Source organism: Erythrolamprus reginae, chromosome 8 (genome assembly GCF_031021105.1).
Source record: "Erythrolamprus reginae isolate rEryReg1 chromosome 8, rEryReg1.hap1, whole genome shotgun sequence".
Classification (NCBI taxonomy): domain Eukaryota; kingdom Metazoa; phylum Chordata; class Lepidosauria; order Squamata; family Dipsadidae; genus Erythrolamprus; species Erythrolamprus reginae.
Window position 1 is genome coordinate 33,532,909 of NC_091957.1, and position 13,110 is coordinate 33,546,018.

At 43.0% G+C, this 13,110-nt stretch overlaps 1 protein-coding gene across 5 annotated transcripts in view; it reads right to left on the reverse strand.

Moving 5' to 3' along the window:
- Positions 1-3,704: 3,704 nt before the first annotated feature.
- AMOT (angiomotin) overlaps positions 3,705-13,110 on the reverse strand; it is a 67,622-nt gene continuing 58,216 nt past the window's right edge. For 4 of the 5 annotated variants that reach the window (XM_070759617.1, XM_070759618.1, XM_070759619.1 and 1 more), the window contains 4 exons: positions 12,870-12,992; positions 11,423-11,655; positions 9,030-9,257; positions 3,705-4,816 (listed from right to left, as the gene is read on the reverse strand). In XM_070759617.1, coding sequence (XP_070615718.1) covers positions 4,716-4,816; positions 9,030-9,257; positions 11,423-11,655; positions 12,870-12,992 — 685 coding nt within the window. In that variant the 3' untranslated portion in view covers positions 3,705-4,715. The remainder of the gene's footprint in view (positions 4,817-9,029; positions 9,258-11,422; positions 11,656-12,869; positions 12,993-13,110) is intronic. The other variant, XM_070759622.1, reaches the window with a different exon arrangement.

The window sequence follows — 13,110 nt, forward strand, 5'->3', positions numbered from 1 at the left end:
TTCTTTGTGAGACATTTGTTACTTCACACACGCAAATCAAAACAATGTCTTTCTCCCTGTCAAAGTCTGGGGGGTGAGGCCATATTGATAAGATAACGGCACACACTTGCTTCCCAGCCAAAAGTCTACTCACAAGATTAAACCTATAAATGTCCAGTATTGAATCCAGGTTTATCAGGCAAAAGCACTCTTTTCAGGCTTTTCTCCTCCGGAGGCACGAATGTTGACTTCTTGCAAAGAGCACTCTCCAAACTCCTCAAATACTCTCGGGGAGTGGTGACTAGGCACAGCTGTGCTCACTTCTTCCTTCTGATCTTTCTCAACTGCTCCTGCCAGCCCCTTATCCTCACCTGAGCATTCAGGATCAGGTCCCCATTTCTCGTCCTCAGATCCTGGCAAAGCCCCAGTTGGGGCCTGCACATCCCCAGTTGGGGAATCTACAGCCACTGTAGGCTTCTCATATCCAGACTCTCCATCTTCCTCTGGCTCACTCTCCAGCATCCACACAGGCTGGCTGTGCTCAGATGGCCCCGGCTCATCAGGCTCAAAGTCCGTGGCCAATGAGCCTGGCTTGCAAGCTAACCACAACAGGTACAGAGGAAATATATAGTTGCAGCAAGCAAAAAATTAGAAGAAAAATAAAACATTCAACAGGTTTAAACCTCAGTCACATCTCCAGATTCCACAGGTTCATGAGCGAAGAAATATCCCAAACAACTTGGCATTCTGGCACCTCCAGGCTCACAGCATTGTCTCCCATTGAATAAAAACTGCAGGGGGGAAACTACATAGCTTTCCATTATGCAGCTTTGTATGTCCTTGTTTTTGTTACCCCGGTTTGTGTTAAGCACTGAGTCTAAATTTTGGTTGCAGCCGAGGGAGACCGCCTCCTGCCTTGACCCTTTTTCATTCCCAGTTTAGCTCCGCAGAGGGGAAGAAATGGTGGGTGCATCCCAACTCCTTCAAGGGTCCTGTATAATCTCTTACCAGGTTAAGCAATCTTCTTGAAAAGTCCCCAGAAGGCACAGCTACATGGCCTCTAGGCCCCCTGATAGCCAAGAATGATTGTACGTAAAAGATTGCGGCTTCTAGCAAGCAAAGCAAAAGCTCTGTTTTCTTAGAACATACCAAATCTTGGATGCTTAAGGCACTTCTCCAGAGGAAGAGAACAAATTTCAAATGCTAACAAGAGTTGCAGGCTGTCATGTGCTTTGGCCTTATCCAAATTAATATTCAGTGAGTACTGGGGGGGGAAAGATGTCTGCTAATTTAAGAATTACCTCCCCTCCCCGATTCCGCTCTAATATAAATCCAGAAATGTGGGGGTACTTAGCAGGACATGATCCCCTTCCCCCTTTCTGACTACGGAGGGGATTCCGAGAAAAGCATCTAATGCAACAGGCCAGCCATTCAAAGGCTCCTTCTCAAGGGGAAGAGACCAAAAGCTCAGTCAAAGCACCTTTGGCTTCATCCAGGTGTGCAAAACATACTCTTTACATAGAAACATAGAAGACTGACGGCAGAAAAAGACCTCATGGCCCATCGAGTCTGCCCTTATACTATTTCCTGTATTTTATCTTACAATGGATATACAGTATGTTTATCCCAGGCATGTTTAAATTCAGTTACTGTGGATTTACCAACCACGTCTGCTGGAAGTTTGTTCCAAGGATCTACTACTCTTTCAGTGAAATAATATTTTCTCACGTTGCTTTTGATCTTTCCCCCAACTAACTTCAGATTGTGTCCCCTTGTTCTTGTGTTCACTTTCCTATTAAAAACACTTCCCTCCTGGACCTTATTTAACCCTTTAATATATTTAAATGTTTCAATCATGTCCCCCCTTTTCCTTCTGTCCTCCAGACTATACAGATTGAGTTCATTAAGTCTTTCCTGATACGTTTTATGCTTAAGACCTTCCACCATTCTTGTAGTCCGTCTTTGGACCCGTTCAATTTTGTCAATATCTTTTTGTAGGTGAGGTCTCCAGAACTGAACACAGTATTCCAAATGTGGTCTCACCAGCATTCTATATAGCGGGATCATAATCTCCCTCTTCCTGCTTGTTATACCTCTAGCTATGCAGCCAAGCATCCTACTTGCTTTCCCTACCGCCTGACTGCACTGTTCACCCATTTTGAGACTGTCAGAAATCACTACCCCTAAATCCTTTTCTTCTGAAGTATTTGCTAACACAGAACTGCCAATACAATACTCAGATTGAGGATTCCTTTTCCCCAAGTGCATTATTTTACATTTGGAAACATTAAACTGCAGTTTCCATTGCTTTGACCATTTATCTAGTAAAGCTAAACCATTTACCATATTACAGACGCCTCCAGGAATATCAACCCTATTGCACACTTTAGAGTCATCGGCAAATAGGCAAACCTTCCCTACCAAACCTTCCCCTATGTCACTCACAAACATATTAAAAAGAATAGGACCCAGAACAGACCCTTGTGGCACACCGCTTGTAACCTGACTCTGCTCAGAATACTCGCCGTTAACAATAACTCTCTGATGTCTACGCTTCAGCCAGCTGCAAATCCATTGAACTATCCAGGGATTAAGTCCAATCTTCACTAATTTATCTATCAGCTCTTTATGTGGAACCGTATCAAAGGCTTTGCTGAAGTCCAGGTAGGCAATATCCACGGCACCACCTTGATCCAACACCTTTGTGACATAGTCAAAGAAATCAATGAGATTAGTCTGACATGATTTGCCTTCAGTAAAGCCATGCTGATTTGGGTCCAATAAGTTATTGTTTTTTAGGTGCTGATTTATCCTCTTTTTGAGTAGAGTCTCCATCATTTTAACTACCACTGATGTCAAACTAACTGGCCTGTAGTTACCAGCTTCTTCTCTACTGCCCTTCTTGTGGATAGGCACAACACTGGCCATTCTCCAATCCTCAGGAACATCTCCTGTTAACAAGGATTGGTTAAACAAATCAGTCAGGGGGGTAGCAATGACAGATCTGAGTTCTTTAAGAACTCTGGGGTGGATGCCATCTGGACCCATTGCCTTATTTATCTTTAATCGTTCAAGTTCTTCTAAGACATCGGCTTCTAAGATCACTGGAGCTGAATCCGTACAGCTGGAATCAATGCTATATCCCTCTATAGTATTATTTTGTAAGGTGTCTTTTGAGAAAACTGAACAGAAGTAGCTATTGAAATGGTCAGCGATCTCCTTATTCCCATCAATGCATGTATTATTCCCGGTACTAAGCTTCGTGATGCTGCAGTTTTTCTTCTTCCTATCACTAATATATCTGAAGAAGGTTTTATCCCCCTTCTTTACAGATTTGGCAATTTCTTCCTCTTTTGAGGCTTTAGCAGCATATATTATCTGTTTCGCCTCCTTCTATCTCATTTTATACACCTCTCTATCAGCTATACTTCCAGACTATTTATACCTCCTTACTTCACAGCTAAGTCCCCCAATTCAATAATCATCAATCTGGGATTTATTTGGACAATCATTATGTAAACAAATGTACTTCTACTAGAAACTAAATGTAATCACTAAAATATACTTCTGTGGCATTGATTGCTGCATTGTACAAGATTTACTCAATTTCCAAAGTACAGTATACTTGTGTTGCTAGAAATATGGGCTGGGGAACAGAAAACCCTGAAGTTTAATAACCATTTTTATTTTATTGCGCGGAAAGGAGCATTTCAAAAAATTACAAGTGTTTTAAAATCGCCTTTTATTATTTCTGAAAATACTGTCCCTGCTGTAAATATTGCCTCGATTAAGGCACTAAATCATAATATACAAGGATTCAGAGATACAGTCAAACCATTTGGGAATGAAAAAGTGAAAAAGAGAACGACAACAAAAAGAGAGAGGCCATTTTAGCCTGGTTTCACAATCTCTCCCGTGTCCAGGGAGGGCCTCAAATCCTCCATCGAGCCACGTTTGGTGGAATGACGTGGCTTCCTCTGGACTGAACGGGACCCATGCAGAAGTGGCTCCTCTCGTTTGGTGGAATGATGTGGCGTTCCCCTCCAAAACTCGACAGTGGATATTATTCTTTATCATGATGCATGAAAATGATACCCCCTAAAACTTTGCAAGATGCCTCATCAGACAAGACAGGAACATTAAAGGAAAGTAAAAAATCTTAAGTGCAGGCACATTGTGAGAGTCTTTTTGTCTGGATTTTTTTTTTCTCCAGTTCTGGAATGTTTTACAAAAATGGGACATTCATCTTAGAAGGAAAACATGGAGATAAAGTTTCCTTCCACCTCTTGGAGATTCAAAGATTTCAAGGAAACTGGAAACTTTGGGAAATTTAATACTCAAAATGTGGCAGCACCATTGCCCGTCTCCAGCAAAATGGGTGGACTTGGGCTTGGAAAGGCATTGTGGATATCCAGAGAGCTAACAAATTTCTCTTAAAATACAAACTTTTAAAAATACTGTAATTTTAAAAATGTAGTGCATTTAAGACCTTGGTTTACTTTCATCCAGCTGCTATCAGATCCAGTAATTAAAAAAAATAAGGAAAACAATTCTTAATCTAGTTTAATAATTTTGGAACAAATTATAAGTTAAGCTGTTCATAACTTTGAGAGTAAAGTTTATACACAAATTACAAAATAAAAGAGAGAGAGAGAGAGAGATTCCTTTATGAGACAGTAACTGTAATTTCTATCTTTAAAAAAAGCCATATCTGCTGTGTCTTCGGCTTGTTCTTTTCAGATAAGATACTCCACCATTTCTGCATCTTTGAGGTCCTGCCCCAAATTCTGAGGTGGGTTTTTCCTTTCTAGGGTGCTGGAATGGAAAATGGAGCCATCTGCAGATAAGGGAAGGCAAAAGTGTCACTATGATTAAATGTGAAAAGGATAGTGAGAAAAGTACTCTTGAAATAAATGGGCAAAACATTAGTCATTTATGACCAGGTTACACACCCTTTTAACATGAATGCCAAATGTTGGGAAGAGATGGTCAAAATTGGTGTGGCTCTACTTGGACACCCTTAGTCTGAGGTTCAATCAGATTAGAGAGCTGAAAGGGATGTGCTAGTCCAAGCAGGAGACCTTATACCATTTGAGATAGGTGACTGTCCAGTCTTTTCTTAAAAACCTCCAGTGACAACTTCTGAAGGCAAACTGTTCCACTGGCTAATTCTCCTGTTAGAAAGTTTCTCCTTAATTCCAGGTTGCTTCTCTCTCTTGATTAGTTTCCATCCATTGTCTCGTCTTCACCTTCAGGTGCTTTGGAAAATAAGTTGACCCACCCTTCTTTGTGGCAAACCCTCAAGTCACCCTTGGTCCTTTGTTTCTCTAGGCAGGCCATGCCCAAATCCTTTGAATGTTTTTGTCTCCAATCATCTTAGTTGCTTTTCTTTTTTCTAATGTGGTGACCAAAGATGGATGCAGTATTCCAGATGTGGCCTTACTAAGCCTTTATAAAGCATTACTAATACTTCACATAAGTTTCATTCTATGCCTCTGTTTATACAAGGAGTGTATTAGCTTTTTTGGCTGCTGCCACACACTGCTAGTTCACGTTTCAGTGATCATCCATTAGGCCTCCGAAGTCCTTCTTGGTTACTGTTTTTGAGTCAGGTTTCACCTAATCTATATTTGGTTATTCCTGCCTAGTTGTAACACCTTGCTTTTCTCCACATTATCTACCTATCTATAGAAAACTGGAAGACTGATGGCAGAAAAAGACCTCCTGGTCCATCTAGTCTGCCCTTATACTATTTCCTGTATTTTATCTTAGGATGGATCGATGTTTATCCCAGGTATGTTTAAATTCAGTTACTGTGCCTTTACCAACCACGTCTGCTGGAAGTTTGTTTCAAGCATCTACTACTCTTTCAATAAAATAATATTTTCTCGTGTTGCTTCTGATCTTTCCCCCAAGTGACCTCAGATTGTGCCCTCTTGTTCTTGTGTTCATTTTCCTATTAAAAACACTTCCCTCCTGAACCTTATTTAACCCTTTAACCTATTTAAATGTTTCGATCATGAGTTCATTAAGTCTTTCCTGATATGTTAGCGACACTGTCTAGTTGACAGGACCTGTAGAAGGCCGACTCTGTGGGACCTAACCGGTCGCTGTGATTCATGCAGCAGGAGGCGGTCCCAGAGGTAATCCGGTCCCATGCCATGTAGGGCTTTACTAACTAAATTTCATGTTGTTGGATAGGGCCCATTGTTCAAGTCTGTCAAGATCTTCTTTGATCCTGAGCTTTTCTTCTGGGCTGTTGGCTATTCCTACCAGCTTATTGTCATCTGCAAATTTAATGAGTTCCCCTTCTATTCCCTCATCAAAATTGTTTATGAAGACATTGAAGAGTACTGGGCCTAAGATGTAGCCACGTGGTAGGCCACTGCTTACTTCCCTCCATGTAGATATAATACCATTAGGTTCTGCCTGGGAATTGTGCAGGTCATTTTCACCTAGCAAGCAAAATTAAGACAAAGCAACTTGGTCATTTAGCAAAGGTGGTCACTAAGAGAAAGCACATCTGTGTGTATGATCGGACTCCAGTTTTCCTTTACTTTGTAGACCTAAGAAGATTGTAAATGTGGGGATGGATTGCAAACTTACTTTCTCATCTCTGGCATAACATAGAGACAGGTTACAAGCGGTGTGCCACAAGGGTCTGTTCTGGGTCCTATTCTTTTTAATATATTTGTGAGTGACATAGGGAAAGGTTTGGTAGGGAAGGTTTGCCTATTTGCCGATGACTCTAAAGTGTGCAATAGGGTTGATATTCCTGGAGGCATCTGTAATATGGCAAACGATTTAGCTTTATTAGATAAATGGTCAAAGCAATGGAAACTTAAGTTTAATGTTTCAACATGTAAAATAATGCACTTGGGGAAAAGGAATCCTCAATCTGAGTAATGTATTGGCAGTTCTGTGTTAGCCAAAACTTGAGAAGAGAAGGATTTAGGGGTAGTGATTTCTGACAGTCTCAAAATGGGTGAACAGTGCAGTCAGGCGGTAGGGAAAGCAAGTAGAATGCTTGGCTGCGTAGCTAGAGGTATAACAAGCAGGAAGGAGATTGTGATCCTGCCCTATAGAGCACTGGTGAGACTACATTTGGAATACTGTGCTCAGTTCTGGAGACCTCACCTAAAAAAAGATATTGACAAAATTTAACGGGTCCAAAGATGGGCTACAAAAATGGTGGAAAGTCTTAAGCATAAAACTTTATCAGGAAAGACTTAATGAACTCAATCTGTCTAGTCTGGAGGACAGAAGGGAAAGGGGACACGATCGAAACATTTAAATATGTGAAAGGGTTAAACAAGGTTCAGGAGGGAAGTATTTTTAATAGGAAAGTGAACACAAGAACAAGGGGGCACAATCTGAGGTTAGTTGGGGGAAAGATCAGAAGCATCATGAGAAAATATTATTTGGAATCCAGCAGACGTGGTTTGTAAATCCACAGTAACTGAATTTAAACATGCCTGGGATAAATATATATCCATCCTAAGATAAAATACAGGAAATAGTATAAGGGCAGACTAGATGGACCATGAGGTCTTTTTCTGCCGTCAATCTTCTATGTTTCTATGTGCCACACAAGCCTCAGGCGGCAGGCAGTCCATCCTGTTGTTTTGGTGTTGAAGCCCTTCTTGGAGGTCAGGCACAAGTGTGTCAGCCCCCTCCTCATTGTACAGCCTCCCGCATTCTCTTTGTTGGTGGGAACCGTATCTTTAAAAACCCTAGAATGCGAGGGAACTACTAGAGGACTGGAAAAGAGCTGTTATGGTTCCCATCTTCAAAAAAGGAGAAAAACAGATCCAGGACTGTTCTGTCTGGGTTCCCCCAGACGTCAACACCAACTAAAAAGGGTAGCCAGACACGCTGGTAAAAAGCAAAGTCATTTTATATCTTTGAAAACAAACACAGATAACAAAAACTGTTCTTACAAACTGGAATGCTATGAAGCTTCACAGAAGTGTCACGGCGGCCAGACAATACAACAGGCTTCTTGCTGGCACACACACCACTGTAGATAATAAAACCCACGCCTCCCCCAAGTTTTCAGCCTTCGAGGCCACAAGCCAGAATCAGAGATGCCAAGGATCGAAGCAAGGTCACAGGACTCCCAAAAGATAACTCTCTACAATACAGGAAGGGCGGGCCTGCCTTTTCAACCTTTCTGAGGAGAACCACACCCAAACCCAGCTGTTGCCTATTAGGGATGGGAATACCTGGCTAATTGTCCCCTTCTTTGTGCTGCACTTCTCTGCCTCATATCTATGATGGCTTGTGCGTTCTCATCTAATGACTCCAGGCTACTTGCTGGGGAGAGCTCCCCCCCAGGGGTCTCAGGCTGTTCTCCCTCCTCCTCGTCCTGACATTCCTCTTCCCCGTCTGCCTGGTCCTCCTCCTCCTCCTGTTCCTCGTCCTCCCCCTCTGAGCATGGAGCCGGCAGAGTTCCAGCCGTTCCCTGAGGAGCCTCAGACTGAATCACAACAAGGACACTACAAACCAATCAGCCTAACATCAATACCTGGGAAGATACTGGAAAAAGTAATCAAAAAACAGATCTGCCAACATCTAGAAATGAGTAAAGTAATAACTAGCAGTCAGCACAAGTTTGTTAAAAACAGATCATGCCAAACCAATCTTATTTCGTTCTTTGACAAAGTGACTAAATTAGTACATGGAAATGCTGTGGACATAGTATACTTAGATTTCTGCAAGGCATTTGACAAAGTAGACCACAGCCTACTTCTTGGCAAGCTAGAAAAATGGGGCAGATAGCTTCACCACCACCAGATGGATTTGTAATTGGCTGACAAACAGTACTCAATGAGTAGAACTTAATGCATTAGTTTTCCATTTACAGGGGATGAACAATAAAGAAAGTGCTTAGAAGAAACTCCTTGTGCCTCTCACTGAGTCTGGACCTGACATCAGCCAGTTTTGGGCTGCAGAACCTAGCAGCAGAGGAGGAGACACTGGCCGTCTACCCAATGACCTCTGCCGTGTCCATTGCTAGAGACCCAACTAAGATTAACATCCTTCCATACCTGATTTCTCTGCCCCATAGGCCAGATTCACCATTGGGAGCCTCCCTGGCATGGGGGGCACAGGGGAGGCAGCAGGGGCCTTGCTCTGCTCACTGCCCCGGTCCGTCTGAGTGCTACAGTCCCGGCTGCCCGTTTTGGAGTGAACTGAGAGCAGCGGCGTGGAGGGAAGAACCGGCGACGGGGTGGAAGGGATGGACTCTGAGCGGCATTCTGTTCCCAGCAGAACACCTGGACAGGAAGACAGACAGGTGATTACTTGACTACTGCAATGCTGTCTACATGGGGCTATCTTTGAAGAGTGTTCGGAAACTACAAATTGTGCAGAATGCAGCTGCGCAAGCGGTCATGGGCCTAGCCAGACATACCCATATCTCTCCATCACCCTGCGGTCTGCACTGGCTGCCAATTGGTTCCACATGCCATTGGACCAGATTACTTATGGGACCGCCTTCTGCTGCATGAATCCCAGCGACCGGCGAGGTCCCATAGAATTAGCCTTCTCCTGGTCCCGTCAATTAGACAATATCGCTTGGCGGAACCTTGGGGAAGAGCCTTCTCTGTTGGGGGGCTGGCCCTCTGGAATCATCTCCCCCCAGATTCATACTGCCCCCACCCACCTCGCCTTTCGTAAGAGTCTGAAGGTTCATCTGTGCCGTCAGGCTTGGAGCGATTAGGTCTCAGCCCCCTGGCCGCTGAATGTATGGTGGGTTTGTTGACTTAATGGATATGTGTGCATTTTAATTGGTTTTCTGGTTTTTAGATCTAACTCTTAACCTTAATTAATTGGATTTTGATGTACATTGTCTTTTCATATGCTATAAGCCACCCTGAGTCTTCGGAGAGGGGAGGCATATAAATCTGATTAATAAATCACCCTTCAGCGAGCCCACTTTACCAAGCGAGTATCTGCAGTATTGAGAAAGGAAGCAGGTTTGTCCCTGCTGTTAAATTGCAACTGGCAAACAGAACTGAATTCCACATTGGCAGCCTATAAGGAGTCAGGCAGCTGGTCAAGTGGGCTTGAATCCTCAAGTCTATCCTCATAGTCTGTCAACTTATCTTTAATGTTCCAGACGCCACTGTCAGAAGCCACTTTCAAAATCCTGGTTAAAATGTAAATCTTGCAAGTAGCAACATTAAAAACATCATGGGGAATAGGTCATCAGGTCCCGTCAACCAGACACTGTCGCTTGGCAGGGCCAAGGGGAAGAGCCTTCTTTGTGGGGGCCCCGGCCCTCTGGAATCCCAGAGATTCACACTTCCCCCCTCTTCGCCTTCCGTAAGAGTCTTTAAGACTCACTTATGTCTCCAGGCATGGGGCAATTAGATCTTCGGCCCTCTGGCTGATGAATGTTATGTACGATTGAGGTTTGAATGTGTACGATTGATTTTTAAAATGTTAGAGATTTAAGGTCAGTTATTTAGTTAATAAATTGGAATTGCCATTGTATTTTATTGTTTTTATTATATGTTGTAAGCCACCTCGAGTTTTTGGAGGGGCGGCATGGAAAGCCAATAAATAAATAAAAAAAGGTCAGCAGCAAAACAGATGAATTACAGATTGCTCTGCTCTCTATGTAATTATACACATAAGATTATTTCTCTTTTTATGCTTTCTTATTTGATTGCTAAAAAATAAACATTTATTGGAAAAAATTATGTGTAAATTTGGAACAATTTACTCAATCTACATGGGCACAAAATCCCGTAATTTGTGTCAAATAAGAGCATGTAATCCTCCCCTTTGGCTGCAGTATGTTACAAACGGAAAGTCTGACCCCTTGTGGGAGCGGTGCCCCATTTCATAGCAAATAATTATAATGGAAGTTAGAAACCAAAAATTTACTTAATGTTTTCAGCACATTTTATTTGTGCTCCAAGATCAAATATATAAGGAGATTGATTTTTAAATAATAAAATAGTGAAGGTATTGGCATTCAGCTGCAAGATTGAAGAAGGCATGAAAAAATTATTTTTCTTTTTTGTTAAAAATAACTCTTCTCTGGTTCATCTTTCCTCAAGCCCCTGCCTATGAATGAATGTATGCTGAATGGAAAGTATGTCGGTGGACTGAATATGACTGTTTTTAGATTAAATTGGGGGTTTTTAGACTGTTTTGTTTTAGTTTTATTGAATTTCAGAACTGTATTTTTTCATGTGCTGTAAACTGCCCTGAGTCCTCAGAGAGGGGTGGGATAAAAACCATAATAATAATAATAATAATAATAATAATAATAATAATAATAATAATAATAATGTTGAAGATAATAATATAATAATAATAATAATAATAATAATATGGAGAGCCCTCCCCGGACAACTCTTGCAATTTCTACTTATTGATAATCCTTTTTCCCTTTGGCTTGTCTACTCAAAGGAAATTAAGCAGTCACCCAAGCTGCCTTTCCAGCTCTTGTCCTCCCGCTTGTCTTCCAGGATGGGAGTGCTGCTGAGGGTGGAGGAGTGGGAGAGCAAGCCAGAGCCGGCATTGGAGATGGAGATGAGGGACTTGGCTGGCCGCATGGAAGACAGCTGCTCCGTCTTGCTGGCCTCCTTCCGGGAGCGCTGCTGGAGGACCTTGATCATGGCATCCTTCTCAATGATCTGAGCGTGAAGAGTCTTGATTCTGAGGGGGGAGAAAAGCACAGTCTCCTCATTTCAGTTCCCCCACTCCTCGTTTTCAGGATTATATAGGTGCATGACGGCAAACCTATGGCACGCGTGACAGGGCATGTGAGACTTTGCCCTATGTCAGCTCCAGTGCATATGCGTGCGCTGGCTAGCTGATTTTTGGCCTTGGGAAATGAAGTTTTGCCCTCAGAAGCTTCCAGAAGCCCCGGAATGCAAAAGAAACACCCATTAGACACACCGGAGTTTCGGGAAACGCACTTCCAGTTTGCCGTTGTGCTGTTTTTTTGCATGCTGGAGGGTTCAGAGAAGCTTTCTGAAGCTCCAGAGTGCAAAAAAAAAAAAAAAAAAAAGCACAACTGGCAAACCAGGAGATGTGTTTTCAAACTTCTGGTTTGTCCATTGTTGTGGTTGGCTTCAGGCCAGCTCCTGTAGCTGGGGATTTTGATGTGGAACAGTGGGAGTCATTTTTTATAGAATACTAGTGTGGGTGCAGCCAGATATCTCAGACAGTGAAGCCGAATCACAGGCAGAGGAAGGCGGTAAGGAGGAAGAGACAGACAAGGGAATGGGTGCAACCAGCCTACCAACTAGCCCCCCAGCTAGAGGGTCCTCGGACTGAGAAGGGGAAGACGTCATTAATAACCCTATCTTGAATCCCTGCGTGCCCAGAAACCTGGGAAGGCAGGAACAGCTGCACAAACGTAGAAACAGATAATGGACTGCAGCTGTACAGAGTTTAATTACGCTGCTGAAACCCTGATAAAAAAGGGAAGGTTGGAGTGCTGGGCGTGGGCGTTTATCGTTGGCGTCTTGTAAGAAAGAAGATTGTGCAGCATGGTTTGCATTCTGTTTTGGTTTTTTGGGACCTCTGTGACACTCAAGCAGGAAAAGGCTGTGTGGATTTGAGTGTGGAACTCTTGTCTTTATTGAGGAGGAAGAGGATCAAAACAGCCCACCCCCTACCCCCAACTTCACAGAGCACATCTTTAATGAGGCAAGTAGTTACTTTAATTTGGCAAGATTTCCATCTATTGGTGAGGAACAATAAAAGAAACTGCTTAGAAGTAACTCTCTGTATCTTTCTTGGTTTGGGGAGCCTGACGCTTCCTGAGCAGTCAAGAACTTCATGGATTTCTGGGTAATTCAAGAATTCCTGATTTCAGAGTCGGATGCCATGCAGAGCAGAAAAGGTGAAGCAGCTGCTCTTACCTGCCCTCCATGTCCAGGCACCTCCGGTTAGCCAGGAGGATCTCCTCCTCTTCCTTCTGGATGCGAGCTTCCAGGGAGGTGTCATAGCTGGTGTTGGGCGAAGGGCTGATCACAGTGGTGTCCCTGCAAAGAGTGTTGGGGGGAGAATCAGGGATCCCTGCTTGGCTTTTAGATACAGAAGCTTCCCATTCACCAGGCAAGATGGAACAACCCAACTTGTTCCATCATCAGCAGATCTGCA